This window comes from Aptenodytes patagonicus, chromosome 5, assembly GCF_965638725.1.
Source record: "Aptenodytes patagonicus chromosome 5, bAptPat1.pri.cur, whole genome shotgun sequence".
Lineage (NCBI taxonomy): Eukaryota > Metazoa > Chordata > Aves > Sphenisciformes > Spheniscidae > Aptenodytes > Aptenodytes patagonicus.
The window spans coordinates 58974435-58991901 of NC_134953.1; the positions used below are offsets into that span (position 1 = coordinate 58974435).

General features: G+C 55.5%; 1 protein-coding gene across 1 annotated transcript; it reads right to left on the reverse strand.

The window, feature by feature from the left end:
• Window positions 1-1476: 1476 nt before the first annotated feature.
• Window positions 1477-16949, reverse strand: AK4 (adenylate kinase 4). Its single transcript, XM_076339999.1, has 6 exons — window positions 16934-16949; window positions 15662-15835; window positions 8677-8796; window positions 6062-6234; window positions 5598-5716; window positions 1477-4243 (listed from the first exon to the last, which is right to left on the reverse strand). Exons 2-6 carry the CDS (start codon window positions 15804-15806, stop codon window positions 4129-4131), a joined length of 672 nt encoding a protein of 223 aa, XP_076196114.1. The 5' UTR covers window positions 15807-15835; window positions 16934-16949; the 3' UTR covers window positions 1477-4128.
• Between the last annotated feature and the right edge of the window lie 518 nt (window positions 16950-17467).

A 17467-nucleotide genomic window follows, 5' to 3' on the forward strand; every position in this document is an offset into this window, starting at 1 on the left:
CCCAGGGGAAGCAGAGCGGTGTAATGACTGATGGGGAAATGATGGAGGAGTTCAAGGCACAGGTCCCCAGGGGCAGATATGCGAAAGGACAAGTTAAAATAACTGGGCTGTAAATAAGCAGCATGGAGTGCAGAAAGCAAATACAAACCTTACATGAAGGGATTGGTATTGCACAAATATATACAAATATAAGAGAAAGGTGGGAATTTTAATGCTTTCAGTGTTGTTCTGAAATGCAAAGAAATATTTAGCAGCCCTGCAGGGATACGCTGCTTTGCAGGTGCCAGGGTGCTTTGTTTGCATCCCCGGCCATGCAGAGTTTGGGTTCATGTCCCCCGCAGCTGGGGAGAAGCCCCCCTGCTTGGGGCAGCCAGAGGCACCCCAGCGTGTGCTGTGGGTCAGGCTGTAGGGACGGGGACACCGACCCTTGTGCCACCCCAGCTCCCCTGATAGCACTTGGGGAAAGCCAAGGCTTTGGTCTCAGCTTGATTTTGGCACTTCTCTCATATTCCTTTACTTTTTGACCTCCAAACTCTAACTTTTGTTTTTAGACTGAGTTCATTTTCTAGCTTACGTAGCTGTTTTTCCTCCTTGTATTTATCTGCCCTTTCACCCTCAGACGGAGCTGCACGGAGGCAATACATCCCTTCTCTGCCTCCCAGTTGCCAGGACCCTGAACCCCGGCATCACCCGCATCCCTCCCGCTGGGTTCAGCTCCTTCACCTGTGGGTGCCAAGGCCAACCCACTGCCATGCCTCTGCTTTCTCACCTCCCGGCAGCAGTTTCACTGCTTATCACCCTTTTTTTAATTTCTCCCTAATTTCAGAGTCTTTGCTTATGCCAAATAGGGCCCCGAGGGCCCCGAAGCTGCTATTTGGGAATTAAAGAAAAAAGCAAAAAATTATTGGATCTGCAAGCTGGTAGTGATGGGCAAAGGCACTTCAGCTTACGGCTTTTAATTCCCTCTACCAGAATGCACGTAATAGATTACACAGGGCACGAGCAATAGCCAGAGCCTTGCTGTGCCTAATGCTCTCCATTACATTTACTGGGGGAAGTTAAATAGGAAAATAAAAACCACTTTACGTGCAACAAGGACGGGAGGGCAGGAGCAACTGGCTTCATCCACACTGTCAGAACTGGCTTTTTAACCAATATTTTGGATTATATGAAATAAAGGAATTGGCTGTAAGACAGGATCCAAACAGCAGTATTGTGCCCAAGCCCAAAACCTGGGGGACCCCCTTTGCTGAGGGATTTTCTCCTGTGTTCAAGTGGGGATGGTCTGACTCCTCTTCTTCCCCCCCCCCTCCTCCTTCTCCTCCTCCTCGGCTCCTACAAAGAAACCCCAGGTCAAAATGACCTGCTACCTGCAGGCACGTCCCGCAGCCTCGGCGCAGGGCAAGGGCTCGTGCAGAGCTCGGCTTTCAGCAGAGATGAGGTACAACTCACACACAGACACTGCCAGCACAGGGATAAGCAGGAGAAAAAATTTATTTACATCTTTTGAGCAGTAACACAGCTGCAGCAATTCACCGGGAAGAAACTCCAGGAAGAAAACTTGGTGTGACATGCCAGTGGTGCCCCATGCGCGGGGAGACCCTCCTCCCACCACACAGTATTTTGGGTCAGTACAAAATTGCTGTCGCTTTAGAAAAGGTGTGAGATTCACAGTAAAGTACCAAAGGGGAGCACGGCAGGGACGAAAGGCGAGGGACACGTCGCTCCAGGACCTCACCTCTGCCAGTATTTGGTCTATGAAAATGCACCATATGACAACTCTTGTAGAAAAATCTATCCTGAGGGCTCAACGCATGCACAGTCACGAGATTTCTACATCTACTATGGGGCTCAAAGCCTTTAAAACAAGCACTCGGGCAGCTCTCCCAGGGCAAAGACATCTGCAAGCCCTGTCCTGCCGCTGGGCGCTGCACGGGGCAAGCCTCACTGCAGGAGGCATTTTGCAGCAGGGAAGGATGAGACACTAGAGCTAGGCAAGGGAAAGCAGGGAGCAGCCCCCCTGCCCGGCACTCGGCCCCGGCAGAGCCGCCCACCGTGGCCAGGCTGCTTTTATAGCCTAAACCCTCCCCCCCATCATCTCCTCCCCTCCTGCCCAACACTCTTAGAAAGAAAACAGCATACACATTCTGGCTGTTCCTAGATTTGTGTTTAAAAACAGCCCAGACTTTCGTCCAAGGGTCATGGGAAAATCTAAAATCTTTCTTAAATAGGATTTCATTGCAGGGTGGAAGATTTGCATCCTCCCAGCCCGGGAGCTCCAGGGACCTGGAGAGGCCCCCAAGGACAGCAGTGAAACCCGACGGTCCCTCCACTCCCACCTAGGAAATTCCCATCCAGAGTGGGATGCGGAGCCCTCCCCTGCTGCCACTGCATCATCGTTTTCACCGGCAGGCAGGCGACGAGCAGGCAGCACTTGGGCAGAGATCCCGCTCGGCAGATGCCCGATGGCTTCTGGCTCCGTTATCAGAGGAGTGCCAGGGCAAAGCTGCCTCCGACTGAGAGAGCAAACATCAGGGGCTCCTCTGATAGCATGCAGATGCAGGTGGCTCAGCAGGGATAAAAGAGTCCTGGGACGTGCTGAAGTTTTGCACATGGAGCCCGTGCATCCCTAAAAAAGCCAGTCAGCTCCCCCTCCCCTGCTGCAGGGCCACTCTCCAAGCAGAAATAAAAACAGCGACATTTCAGCAACAGAAACTTGCCCAGGCTGCTCTAATTAATCAAATGGGTGTAGGGGAGTGACAGCTTTTCTGCCTCCCTGCTGAGCCACCCATGGCAGACTGCAGCATGCTCTGCAAACGCAAGCAGCTTTGTGCAGAGTTCCCAAAAGTCGATGCTAAAATTCAGCGGTTTTTTTTTTAAACCTTTAAAAATACACATCTTGCTTTTTTCTTAAATATATATTCTATAAAATAAGGCAACTCGAGGAGACAAAAAGAACATCCCCATGGCTTAGGTACTGCATCCTACCACCAAAGAGGGTTACAGTACTTCCAGTTGAGAAAAGCCACTCCACCTGGCCGCAAAGCTGCACGCGAGAAGAGGAGCGACATGCTCAGATGATGCTGTAAATCTTGGGGAAATGCCTGGGCACGGCCCTTGGCAGCCCCTGCACGCGTCCTGGGGAAGGGAAGGCTCTCACCCCTCCGGGGGTTCGTGGGGAGGGAGCCGCTCCTGCTGGAGATGCTGCAGCCGCAGCAAGTACCACTTAGGGAACACCTCATCTCCAGGGGACCTCAGGGACAAAGGCAGCACAGAAGATGGAATGACTCGATTTCTCCCCAAAACTGAAGCACACATTAAAATAAATCTTTGGGAGAAACTCATAACATGACCGTATCTCGGAGTATTAAAAGCTATAAACAAGGTAAGCACAAAGGAGTGCAACTCATCCCCAGCACAGATCCTGCTCAGTGTCACAGCATCTCATGAAAACTAGACTGTACAGCAGCTTTTTAAAACAGGGCTTTCATCTCTCTCTATGGAAGAAGCACAAGTGTGTGTTTTACCTCCAATGTTTTCCCTCTTGTGTGTGTATTAATACTGGAAATGTGATCTTCGTGTTTCTGAGCTTTGTAGTGTAAATGTTTTCCATGTTGCTCAGCAATTCCCACTGGGCTAAGTCTTGCTTTTTAGAGCCTTATTTCTCTGAGAAATAAATTTAATAGAGAATAATTTATATTAAAAAAAAAACAACCTAGAGAATAATCTGCGGTAAACGGTACTGTGGAGCAACGGTATGGCACATTATAGGCTCAGAGACTGAGGTTTGTGTGGGGGTGGCAGGGACGTCATGGCAAGCTGTGTAAACCTCACATGATCATTACCCAGGTTTGCATCACTGATCTGTGTGTGTACTTGGACCGTAGGCAGGAATACTTTATAGCCTCAAAGGAGAAAAAAACCCTTATTCTAGCAGACTTGACCTTATAAGCAAAGATCCTTTTGCCCCGATACTGGCTATAACCATGTATCCACCAATGTCGTCCAATACACCCGGGGAAGGGACTTTAGATACCGCACGATCACCTAATCTGAGCACAGCCCCAGCACGGCGCAGAGAAACCAAATCCATGATGGCGTTAACTCTTGGTCCTTGGCACAACCTGTTTAGTTCTCTTCGTCTGAGAGAATGGGTGGGATCTTGCTGGAAAGCAGGGTGTACACATATGGCCAGATCTTGTTGGTCTCTGTCCCCGAGAAGGAGTGAAGGATGCCCCTGCTCCTGGAAGAGAGATGGAAGGAGAAGTCAGTACCAGGGGTATTTGCAGTCCTGAGGACAGGGGCATTTGCAGTCAGGTTGGCCGTCAGCAGGAGACAGCCCAGCCAGGCTGGAAGCTCACCAATGGCTTTTTGGGCAAGAGGAGGGGGATAAAGGGGACAAGCAGTGGCTGCTCCTGTCCGCAGTGTTTGCTGGGAGGAGCCCAGCTGCACTCGCACATGGATGAGACAATCCCAGATAACCACGGATAACCACATAGTACTCAGGAGGAGAGCTCATCCTCATACCCCTAAAGACCACTCATTCTCTGAAGTGCTTTATAGACATAAATCAGCAGGATTTATTCATGTGTGTAAGCGAGTGGGAAATTCAGGGCCCCAATTCTTCCCCCTCCCCTGCAAGGGCGCTTTTGGCCCCCCATGGACCACTTCTGCTTTTAAAAACGCTCTTGGGTGCTCATTCCCTTTCAGCAGTGGATTGCCACCCTATGGCAATCCGTCTATTCCCAACTCAGCCAGGGGATGACTGCCCCAAACTACCAGCAGTGCAGAAGGGATGAGCCCTGAAACATGTCTGTGCTCACAGCAGACGCATCTGAGCCAGCCCCGGGGCCTCACCCTTCTCCTGCCCTCTTGCCAATCTCCCTGTACCCTAAATGCCTTGGGGCCCTGGACTGATTTTTTGCAGGGTGACTGCACAGCACGTGCTGCCCTGGATCTGCACAGCACAGGGCAAACGGGTTGGTTTGAAGCAGGGTAGAAAGCAGCTCGCGGGTGCGTGCAGGAAGGGAGCTGCTCCTGCAACATCACCATCCCCACCCACCCGCAGACCCTCGGCTTGCTCAGCGACAGCTCTGCGTGGGCAGGGCAGGGTCTGAGGCATCTCAGAGCTTCTCCATCTCTTGTGCTGGAGGACACTCACCCAAAAGGAAGCTAAAGCTCTTAACTGGTTGGGTTTCGTAGTGCTGATGAGCAGCACCTCTGCAAAGCAAATAGGCTTTCCACCCTGCGCAGCAGAGCTGGGAGGCAGAAGGGATTTGCAAGTGCCTTCTACTGCAACCAAAAAATCCCTCCCATCGCCAGCACCGGCAAAGCTGTTTGTGGAGCCCAGCAAGACAAACAGGAGCTGTGAATTTCTCTACATCAGCCTCCTCCCTCCAAACAGGGCCAGGGCTCGGCTGCAATGAAGGGCTGGGCTTTGTGCCGCTGAGTGCAGTGATCTGCCACACAAAATCTGTCAGGGGCCATGCCGGGGCTCCTTGGGCTGTCGGGATGGGGGCATGGGACTGGCTGGTGGAAACGGCACTTGTGCCTGTTTTTATGGGCACGCCATGATTTATTCGCATGGTCCAACTCACTTGTACAACTCTATTACTGGCTTTGCGGCATCTTTGTATTTTCTGAGCCTGGCAGCAACAGCCTCGGGTTTGTCGTCCTCGCGCTGGACCAGCGGCTCGCCCGTCAGGTCATCGACGCCCTGCAGGAAGGCAAACACCATCAAGGGGATGCAGCCACCGGCCCCATCGCCCACGCTGCAGCTCCCTGCCACGCAACCACTGCCAAATGCCTCATCCTGCTCTGCATTGATCGAGCATCCTCGGATGGCATTTAACATAAATCTCATTTTCCTAATTAACATTTAGCACAACTCCTTCAGGCTGGTTCCCAAGGGCAAAGCCCTCCGGTGCTCAGTGCTTACTATCTGGGATTTCTTCCCCAATGCTTTTTTATGATCTTAGCTCACGCAGAGAAAGGCTTCTCTGATCTTTTCCTTCTGTAAATTGCTCCCAGCTGCCACCACCGCAATGCGATGGGCTCTTACCTGGACATGGGGGGGGTTGAAGTCCATGTTGTACACCCTTCCGCTGGCCAGGTGGACCCAGCGGGCACTCAGGCGATCCTTCAGCGTCTCGAAGGGTATGTTCAAACTGATCACCAGGTCCAGCTCGCAGATCCTGTCCAGTGCCTCGGCTTGCCCCAGCGTCCGAGGGAAACCTGTGCAGGCACCACAACAGAAAGGGGCTGTATGAGAGCCAGGAAAGCAGCAGTGATGGAGGCAAAACCACCCGCCACACAGCCCCGGAGCTGCAAAACTACCGCGGCTCCTCGCTATAGCACAAGCGGTGTGAAAGACAGGCATCCACCATATGGCTACAATAAAAAATAGCTCCTACAGCACCGACTCCCAAAATACATCACACAGGTCGCCGTGGGCTCATGTTTTCCTGCAAAGTCCTGTCTGGTGCAGGGCTGGTGTCCCTGCACAAGAGCTGGAGGCAAGTAAGAGGGCACAGGCAACAACAAAACAGGGATAAATGCTGGAATTACAAAGAAAAACCTGAAAGAAACAAAACGCTGTGCATAGATGAGTAACACACTGCTGGTTTACATGGAGGACATCAAGAATATTGTGATAAAATGGTTTGTACAACCATCACCCAGCTCTCTGAAACCCTTGTCATCCGAAGGTACCGGGCGGTACCTTTTGTTTGGAAAAGCCAGCGAGCGGTTGGGAGCATCCGCTCTTACCACCAGACTGCAACCAGGGGTGACTCCGAGCTGGTCCCCTCTCCAGTTTTCTCTGCTGACAACACCCTTTTTTCATTTTTTTAACCTTTTTTTACTTCCATAAAACCCTCTAAAAGACCTCCCAGGCTTTTCCCAAGCAGAGTATTATTAGCCGAGAGCTTGTCAGGACATCGGCACAGAGAATGAATCGGCCATTATGAGAAAGAATACATTTAGTCTGTCTTACCAAGTAAAGTCAATCTGTTATTTATGTTATCAAATGGACCACTTGAAATAAATACGCTCCTTGTCACAGTACTGCTGGAGTGGGGCTCTGACTGCACCTACCGCTCGCACCCTCAGGCAGATGAGTTCCCCCAAAATTAGGATGAAGAACGTGACAGCACAGGGCTGCCAGCATCGCTGCTGCCTGCATTCAGATTTTAGCTTCAGGGGCAGCCCGTCCCTCAAACGTCTTGGTGTAAGTGGAGGTCAGCACATAAAGCAGGTGGTTCCTGAAATCCTCGTTACCAGCCCATGGCCAGAATTGCTTCACCCTTGTGGCACCCTCAGTGGGACCTCTGGATGCAAAGCTGTGACGAAACAGGAGCTGGTCCCCGGGCCAGGCTGCTGGGGGTCATACCACGATAAATCAACATCCCGAGCTGCAAGAACCTGGATCTGAGCGTGTCGATGCAAACCCCCCTGAATGTGTTGAAACGCCAGAGTTCTAATACAACGAAATACGTACTTGTTTACGCAGTGCTTGTTGCTGTAATATTTGTTAATCACCATGTTCCCAGATGAATTAAGTGGCATTATGGTAAGAATAATGAAATTTTAATAGTGGGGATTCACAGGCATCTTCAAGGCAGCATGAACCTACAGGGCTTGAGGTCTCTGACATCCTCCCTGTGAGCCCAGTGGGGTGACACTGCCAGACCCCTGGTGCCAATGCCTCCAGATCCCCGGTGCCCGCTGGGGTGAGAAGAGCTCGGCCAGACCCCAAGCCCCAGCACAAGCCACCCCTCCGCTGGGGCCACCCAGGGCCACGTGGGGAAGAAGCCTGGCTCCACCAGCCCTCCAGTCCATGGCACTAAACTGCAGACTTATTTTAGTTGTAAACTATTTTGTATTTTCCCTATCAGGAGCCTGAGAGCTCTCCGAAAGCCCAAGTCTGTTAGAAATCAACTGGCTCAGTCTTATCTATGTATTCACTGACTCTTTCAAAGAGCTTCAGCAGATTGGCAAGGGAGGGTTTCTCCCCCTATAACAGCCATGGCCACTCGTCACCATATGTCACACTTGCTTGTGCCCAACACCGCTGGTAAGTGCGACCCACTGAGCCCTGTCCCATCCCCTAACCAAGCCCCAAAGCGATTTCTAGAGCTTCCATTGGCACTTGCCAGCTCTCAGGCCACAAGCAGCGATGCACTACAGCTGCTGGCATGCAGTTTCTCTTGGCGAGCCCTCTGCTGCTCCTCTCACTGCCTGCCTTGCTGGTTTGCTCTCAGTGTCTTCTCCACCCGCACCTCAGGTGGCTTTCGGGCTTGGGATGAGTAGCTCCTTTGCACACCTACAGAGGCGGTAAGAGGTTTTTCTTGGCTTGCCTCCAGCCCTGCTCTGCTCACTGGCTCCGTTTTATGAAACACCCATCTCCTTTCCCTGCCTTTCCCTTTCTCCAATGCGTGCCAAGGGCTCAGCTGGACACGCACGTGCTGCTGCTCAGGGCAGAGGGAAGAAACACCCGCAGGCAGATGTCTCTGCCAGCAGGTTGGCTCCTGCCTCTCCTCCTATGGCCGGCAGGACCGGTAAAGGCACCTTCTGGTTTTTGTCTCTCCTGGTGCTGCCAAACCATTAACAGCAAAATAATGTTTTAAAGGGGGCTGGGACTTGCCTGTCCAGAGGGGATGCCAGCAGCGCACTCACCATCCAGCAGCCAGTGCTGCTCTTGCCGCTTCTCCAGCTCTGTCATCATCACGCGTGTGATGACATGGTCCGGCACCAGAAGGCCTCGCTCAAGGTACTGCTTTGCCAAGACACCAACTTCTGTTCAAGAGAATAAAAAAAAAAAAAAGCATGACATTTCCACTTAAAAATACCGCTCCCCCCTCAAATTCTGCCTGTCCTCCCAAATCACTCATCCAGGAGCCTTTCGGCAGCATCCCTCTGCTCACAGCTGCTGCTCCTGATAGCTGGGGGCCACGTGGTCCTTTTGGTGTAGAAATGCAAATGCCTGAAATACCTGAGAGAAGGAACACCAGGCAAGCCCTCGCAGCCCTGTGAGCCAGCTGACAGTGGCAAGGGGCACCAGCGCCATCCCTGCCACACCGGCCATGCACACCGTGTGCTACGCACAAAGCTCCTTTGGTTTTGGAGAAGGCACCGGTGTGGTTACGGGTGACACTGGCATGGATATTAAATGTCACGAAGACACTGGATCAGCTGCAAGGGATGCAGCCAGCCTCCGCATACCTCCAACGGCGGGATGGTCACCCCATCCCAGACCGCAGATCTGGCCAACATCCCGCTGCCTGGCTCACTGCTTGCTTTAAAGCAATGTCAGTGCCAAATACAGGATGCCAATAACGCCTATTCCTATATGCAGAGCCACAGCTGCAAATTCTTGTGCCTCGGAGGAGGTTTCCAGTAAAGCCATGAGGACAAATGATGCATATGAGCAATGCTTGCAGATCTGGCAGCATTTAGCTCATAGGCACAAAGTTTCCATGTACAACCATCATCAGGAAAACCTGGCGTCATCATTTATAAACAATCTGAAGAGGTGCAAATTCACCATTTCACGTGCGAAATGCAGCAGTAAACAGGCATCACCAGCAAGCTCATGCGAAACCCAAACCTCAAAGAGTTTGTTAAATTGCTGCTGAAAGCAGAGGACGGCTTCCCATCCAAACGGTTTTAAGACTTCAGAGCCTCAACTTAAGATACACTCAGATAAGAAGATTATTTCCAAGATCAAATCCTTGAGAACATAACTGCAGTGTAACTGCAAGGTAAATATACCTTACCAGGCTCCTGCCTGGGTCTCCCCTGCATCACTCAGCTGGAGCCGACAGCACTGGAGGAGCAGCCAGTGGTAGTTTTTGCACAGGTAACACTGTGTCTGGATCCACCTTCATGGCAGCCTGGCATCACCCAGGCAGCCGCTGCCAGCAGCCAATGTAATAAGGGTTTATTCTGCTTATATTTATATTGCAGCTGGGGTACAGCAGATGTTATTTCAAGGAGAGATGCAATAAATTCAGTTGCTTCTTACATTACAATTTGCTTGCGATTTTCTTTTAGCCACTCGGAGACACAAAGAAACTGTTTGGAAAATGCAAATATTCTTTGCCATTGCATGTGACAAGTCCTGATCCTGCCACCAGAAGAGGTCCGGCCTTTTCCTCTTGGACCAGGACCCGATCAACACCTCTTCTGCTCTCTTCTGACAGCAGCTGAAACAGTATTTGTCACCAGAAATGAACAATTTTGCAATCAATTTTTGCAAGATTTTTGCTGAGGACAGCACATTTTAGCCCTCCCAAAGTGTGAGTCCTCTCTAAAAAAACCCACAGGATCCTGCATTTGGAGGCAGGCTCTGGTTTTCCAGACTGCAGCAAGATGTCAGACCAGGCATGCATGTGCACCTGGCCATGGGCTGAATTCCTGAGCTGCAGGAGGGGGTTTTTTGCAAGATACACAGTTCCTGGAGAGACTTCATCTGATCTAACGGGGGAGCCTGACGCAATCTGCACAGATTCCCCTGGGAGCGTGGGGCTGGGGCATGCACAGGAAACCTTGCAGGCTCCCGAAATGGTCTGGGGATGATGCTTGGCAGGAAAGCGGGGCAGGTCGGGGCTGCCAGTCTCGGAAACTGGGCAGGCAGCGGGCGCTGACTCACCAGCCTGCAGGGCTGAGTCACTGCGGGGACAGCACCAAGAAGTGTCCCCCTCCCTCCGCTCCATAAAGGCATTTCAGCTCACCCTGCTGAGCAGCTTTTTGCTCAGAGCCATGGTGGCTGCCAGGCGCAGCGAGAAGAAAATACCTTTTTTCAGTGACAAGTTTTTTGTCACTGCCCATACGTCGCCAGCACTGCTGGCAGCTCTCCTGCTTGAGGAAGCAAAGGACACGGGGATGGAAATAATACATGATGTCTTATGCAGCCAGCATGGAGACCTGCTAGGGCATAAATATTATCACATCCACCTACATTTTTTAATATTTATTCACATGGCCTGCACACTGCCACAGGCTTGCAGGGAACGCACTCGCCAGCAGGGCAGAGTTGTTCCCAGGGCACAGCACGGTGGCCGCACAGGCTGGAGCTGCAGCAGAAGGTCCCGCTGTTGCCCCAAGGAGAGCTGGCCATCCAAGGGACCGGCTGCTGCTCAGCAGGGCTGCTGGAGCTGGGTCTGGTGCTGCAAACCAAAAAACACCGAGCCACAGCTGTGAAGTCTGGAAATACAGCAGAGGCCCACAGCTCTGCATCACAGAGGCTGCAGTTTTCCCACGCCCCCGGTATGGGTGGACAGCTCTCCACTGCTCCGCGATGGACGACTCCTGCTGCCGGGGAAGCTGCTCTTCCGTGCCTGCCTGTGCGTGCCAAGGAGACACACCAGCGTGGGGGGCATGCACTGGCACAGGGGGGCATACACCAGCATGTGGGTGCACACACGGGCATGTGGTGCACACAGCAACATGGGGGGCAGACACCAGCACAGGGGTCATGCACTGGCATGGGGGGAATGCACTACTACAGGGGTCCATGCACCAGCACAGGGTGCTGACTGCTTCCAGACAGCTACTGAAGCCCCTCCAGCCTCTCCCTCCCTGCTCAGCCTCCTCCAAAGCACATGCAGCACCACCACCCCTCCTCTTGCCAAGGAGGAATGGGCACATATTTTGCATGAAGGACCTGCAGAGCTGCTCGATCCCCTGGCCCCCCAACACCAGGGAGTGCATAATCCCTGCAGCACAGCCCTGCTGCCACGGCATTTCTTCAAGGCAGCCTTTATCTCCAATTTTCACATTTGCCATCCTCTTCCCAGCCACACCAGCCGTCAGCCCCAGAGCCCAACGTGCTCCATGCAAGCCTCCTTGGTGACACACTCCCCAGCCGCAAGCCAAAGGGGAGCAGGGTTTGGGCAGTCCTTCCCGAGCAGGGTGGAAGATGCCGGTCCCTGCCCAGCAGCTCCCTGCAGATCCCGGTCCTCCCGCGTGAGGAGCGGGGGCTCACCCCTACTGCACTGCACAGCACCTACGCAAGCACCAAAATCCCCATTGCTATGGCCGGGTGCAGAGAGGGGTTGCAAGCATTGCTCTGCAGTTACTCCAGGTAGCAAGGGGCTCCTTAGCCACTACTCGTGCTGCCTGAGCTGGGCCAGCGCGTGCCCCTGGCAGTGCTGAGCTCTGTGCAAAACAGCCTCTTGACTCACAGGCTTAATCCCATTAATCTAATGACCGTGAGTTTAATCCACCCTTTAACACACAGGATTTCAGGCTCTCTGTGGCTTCCCTGATGTGACCCAGATCTGCAGCCATCCCTCCTTATCAAAGCAACACCAAGTTACAGCCCTGAGGGACGTCTCTTGCCCCTGAGGCCACGACTGACAAAACAGCCACCCAGGATGAGGCAGGACGGGCTGGAGGAGAGGCTGTTCCCAAACACAGCGCTTGGCAGCCTCCAGACCCTGCTCGACAACCCTGGACTTTCTGCCCCATGGCTCAACCTTCTAAATGATTTTTTTATTTAGGCTACAGCAATGCAATCTGGAGTTAACGGAGAGGAGAAACCCCAGGTGGTTAACAGGGCACCGACCGCAGAGCCGCCTGCACACCAGTGCAGTTAAGTTGCAACAACCTCAGCCAGCCAGGGCCAGATGTCACCCCGGTTTTGGGACCCCGGGACCTCTTTCCCGATGCGGATGCTGCATCCAGGGCCCTTGCTCCCACCCCATCCCCACTGGCAGGACGTCACTTTGGGGAACTGGAGCCTGGTGTGGCCCCAAATTCGGGCCATGACCTGCTTGCTGGATGGACAGCGGGGTCCATCTGCGGGGCGGCAGCCAGCACTGGGGCAAACTGCCACAGCCAGAGCTTCACGGCTGCTCCTGCACATAAAGATATAGCACTGACCCTATGGAAAACCAAAGGACTGGCAGGTTGCATCTCCTGGGCTCAGCTTCAACAGGCAGGTGTTTTTAACTTCACCTTTTTGATGAATGCACAGCCCACAACCTCTTTGGCCTTTTTTTTGTGCTCACTTTGGTCGACGCTAGCAAATGAAATCAATCCGTCATGAGGAGGGGACAGGAGCCACTTCTGCCTCCAACGAAGCACATTAAAGGGAGTGGTGGGATAGACACAAGACCCACGTGTCCCTGGGGGGATGCAGACCCTCAGTCAAAGCCACTGGGAAAAGAAATTAAGTCGTATTGCAAATTAACTGCTGGGTCCTGCTAAGACCCCGGGATGCTGCCAACACCAGAGACAACCTGGGTATCGGGGCAAGTACGGGCCAAGGAATTTGATCACCACCCTCCATCACCCCTGCTGAGCACCAAAAACACAGTTCCTAAGTCTTCCAAGATCTTAAAGAGGCCCTTTCCTACACCAGAGCAGCCACTCACTAAGCAAGACACTAATTAACAGACAATTGTGCAGTAGCGGATGTACTCATAGGGTTGCTGTAGCAAAACTTCAAACACTTCAGCAGCAGCCATGCGTTCAGCTGCTTCGTTCAGCTGCAAAGCAAAGTCCTGGTTTCCCAAGATTGCCAACACTGGTGGCAAGCCAGGCACGCCCTCCACTCCGGACAGCTCGGGCTTCCTCCGGCGGCTGGAGTCCTCCATGCCGCCCGAGCCTGAACCCCACAGCCATGGCTACTTTACATCTTGCAACGGCAAGCAGGAAAATCCCCTGTGCATTGACGCCTGCCTGCCATCCTTGGACCAAGATTACTCTATAAACACGGGACTGATGGGTCCCTTTGGGGCAACGATTCTGTAATGCAGCTGTTTGTATCGAAGGGCTGCAGTCCCCCTAAAATGCAAAGCCAGTGGCGCAGCTGATAAACTCGGGAGGAGAGTCTACTTCCACCTAGTTTCCCCCGGAGCTGGCACACCATAGCGCCATCGTGTAACAGCTTGTCCAAAGCAGATAGCAAAAAAAAAAAAGCAAACAGCTGCAGCTTACTGAGAGCTGTAACTAGAGGCTGAGTCAAAGGTGGGACCTGAACGTCATGCCAGCTGTACCAAACTAAGGCTGATTTACTTCTGAGTAATTTTATCCACATTTCTCAGTGTTGTTTCCTTTGGGAAACTGAATTTACCCAATGCACTTTGGGAAATACCTTCAGCTAACTCTGTTCACAGCCCCTTCTTCCTTCTCCAGTGTCCCCAGAGAAGCTCTACAGCAAGAGTATGAACTGAAATATAAAATCCAGGAAAGCCACTTGTTTAGACCTTGATCGTGCAATGCCCACCTGGGTGGGCATGCAGTCTCACTGCACTGCCCCGCTCCTGCACGCTGCACCTCTGCTTGCATTTCACCCAGGTGTTTTGTCCTTCAGCCAAAGCAGTCACCGGGATTTTGAGCCTCCCTCCAAAGGAAGTATCATTGTCCTTTTTATTTATAAAAGGAAATCTGGATGTTTTTAAATTGCACAGGGCTGCATGCAATGACCCTGTCAGAGCACGCATCTCTCCAAAACTTTACCCTCCCTTGTTTTTCTCCCTCTTTTTGTTACCCTTCTAAAAATGAAAATCACTTCTGGGTTCTCTCAGCTTGTTTTGTATCAATGCCGTTTTACCATTCCTCTGCCTGGTGAGTCAGCTTCCTCTCTGGGTCGGTCTTTCACACATTAGCAGAGAGAAGGAGCTGTTGGAAAAAGAAATACACTGGGATTGCCTAATGGCAGCTGCAGAGGAACCCAAGCGCAAGCTGGCGTGCAGCACGCCTGCTCCGGAGCCTGGCCAGGGCTGGGGAGCATCTCACCAGCCGACAGCACTGCCCAGGGCGCAAACACAGCAAAGACCATCAGCTCTCCCAAGGGCTTTGGACCTGGATGTCAAACACGGGATGAGCAGGAGCAGAGCCACCCTAGTGAGACCATGCTCCTGCAGGCAAGTTCACCCTGCCCAGGGGCTGCCCAGTGCGCTCTCTGCAGTAAGCCCTAAAAAGCCGAGTCTCGGGTGGGTGACCTGTGCAGGGCGGGTGCTGCCGCCCATCTACTCCACCTCCCTGCTTTCTGGAAGGGAGTTTCATAAGGAGCGAGGGACACGAAGCAGCACCCCATAACACCCACCGTCCTTGCTGCAGGGGCTGGCACCGCACAGCATATCACGGCGTGGCACCCAGCCACAGCACCTCGTGACCCACAGCAATTTTCCCAGCGGAGTTTCGCCCGTGGACAAACGCACGTTCCCAATCCATCCCTCCCACCGTGGGTGTCACACAGGCACAGCATGCACCAGCATTTCAGCCATCTGCCGTCCACCGCCTTGCAGTTTTTACCCCGTTCCTGTACAACCACCTGAGGCAGGATGAAGTTATTAGTAACATGCAACCTGCGTCCCTGAACACCACCGTTAACTATCAGTGGACAAGCAGGCAGGTTATTCGTACCGGCTTTTCCAGAGCTGTACCCACCCGGTGCAGGCATGAAACTATTACACACCCACGGCTCCCTGCAGCATCGGACCCCACGTTCATTGGGCAGCTCCGTGAGCTCAGGCTGGAGGGAGCGGGTGATGAATGAGCTGTGCCAACCCCACGGAAAGAAAGACCTGTGGCATATCCGGCGGGGGGATCCCCATCCCCATCGCCGCCCCGTCGAAGATGCCAGGGGCTGGAGACCCCCCGCCCACGGTCCCCGCCGCCCCCCCGACGGGGCGGCCCCGCGGGCACTCACCACCGCCGCCGCGGAGGCTCTCCCGCAGGAATTGGCCGCTGGAGAGGTGCTGAAGCCCGAAGCTGCGGGCGATCCTCTCGCACACCGTCCCCTTGCCGGAGCCGGGGGGACCCAGCACCACCGCCCGCAGCAGCTTGGAGGCCATGGCCGGCCGCCGGAGCCCGGCCCGGGTCCCTGCGGGGCAGGACAGCGCGTTAGACGGCCCCGGCCCCCCCGCCGCCCGCCGTGCCGCGCTGAGCCGCGCCGCTCCCCCCGCATCCAGCCGCCGCCGCGGCCCGTACACATCAGCAGGGCGGGGGGAGCACCGGCAGGCTGCGCCGCCCGCCCGCCCCCTCGGGCCGCGGCACCCTGGGACTTGTAGTCCCGGAGCCCGTCCGCGCCGGGCCGCGGCCCGACGGGGTCCCCGCCGCACGGCACGTCCCGGCCCGGCTCCGGGGGTCCCCGGCAAAGCGGGGGGCTGGGGCTGGGGGCCCGGAGGCCGGGCTGAAGGTTGTACAGAAACACCAGGCGGTACCGGCGGCTCCCTGGGCGGCCTGTGCACGTCCCGCACGGCCGCCACGCCGGCGCTGCGGTGGGTGCGGAGATGAGTGATGACCCCAAGCGCCCACGGCTGTGCCCGCACACAGCCAGGGTGGCCGTGCGGGGCTGCGGCCGCAGCTGCAAACACAGGAGCAGCGAACGCACAGCCTGCGAACGCACACCCTGCAGACACCGTCTGCAAACATACAGCCTGCAAACATACAGCCTGCAAACGCACAACCTGCAAATACCCAGCGTGCAAATGCCGTCTGCCAATGCACAGCTTGCAAGCGCACGGCCTGCAGACGCACAGCCTGCCACGTCCACGGGCTGCTCAAAGGTGGTGACACCAGGAGGGGGGACACTCCTTGCACTGCCCTGGGGGGCACTGCTGTGCGCGTGCACACGTCTGTCCGCGTGCGTGACCCCGCCGCCGGGGGCAGCTCCCCCGCGCCCTCAGCCAGACAGCCCCGAGGGCGCCAGGCCCCCGCGGGATCCGACAGGGCTGTGGACCCGGGGGGGGGGGGGCATGCGCCTGTGTCCGCGCGTGCCCGCTGGCGTGCAAGTGTATGTACCTATGTGTGCGCGTGCCCCACAGCGTGTACCTGTGTTCGCACGTGAGCGTGGGTGTGCGCGTGCGTGTCCCACGCCACGCACGGTGTTCCCCCCGCCCGCGCGCCGCCGCGCCCGCGCGCCCGCCCCCGCCCCCGGAAGCGCCCGTCACATGGCCGCGCGACGCTGCCATAAACACACCAAGATGGCGGCCCTCACGCCGCTAGCCCGTGCTGCGTCATGCCGCCCCCGGCCCCGCCGAGCGCCGCGCCCGCAGGTGGGTCCGGCCCGGCCCGGCCCGGCCCGGCCCCGCGCCGCCCGCCGGCGGGGGGGAGCGGGGGGGCTGCGGCGCGGGGGCGGCGGGCGCCGGGGCCGGGCCGGGGCGCGGCGCGGCGCTCCCCCGTTGCGCACTATTATTTTCCGGGCGGCGGTGTTTACGCGGGCGGGGCCTGGCGCCGCCGCGGGGGTGCGGCCGCCCGCCGGGGCCGCGGGAGGAGCGGGGCCGCCGCCGACCCTTCCCCGGGTGGCTTCCAGCGCTCCGGACGGACGGAGAACGGCGAGTGGGGCGAGGGGAGCGGGGCGGGCGAGGCGGGGGCCTGGGCCGCCCCCCCGGCCTCCCGTCGCGGCGGGGGCGAGCGGGCAGGCGCGGGGGCTGGGGAGGGCTCTGTGAGAACAGTTTGCTGGCGGTGTCTTCCCATCCCATCGCGCGGCTGTGTTGCCAAGGCTGCCGCCTGC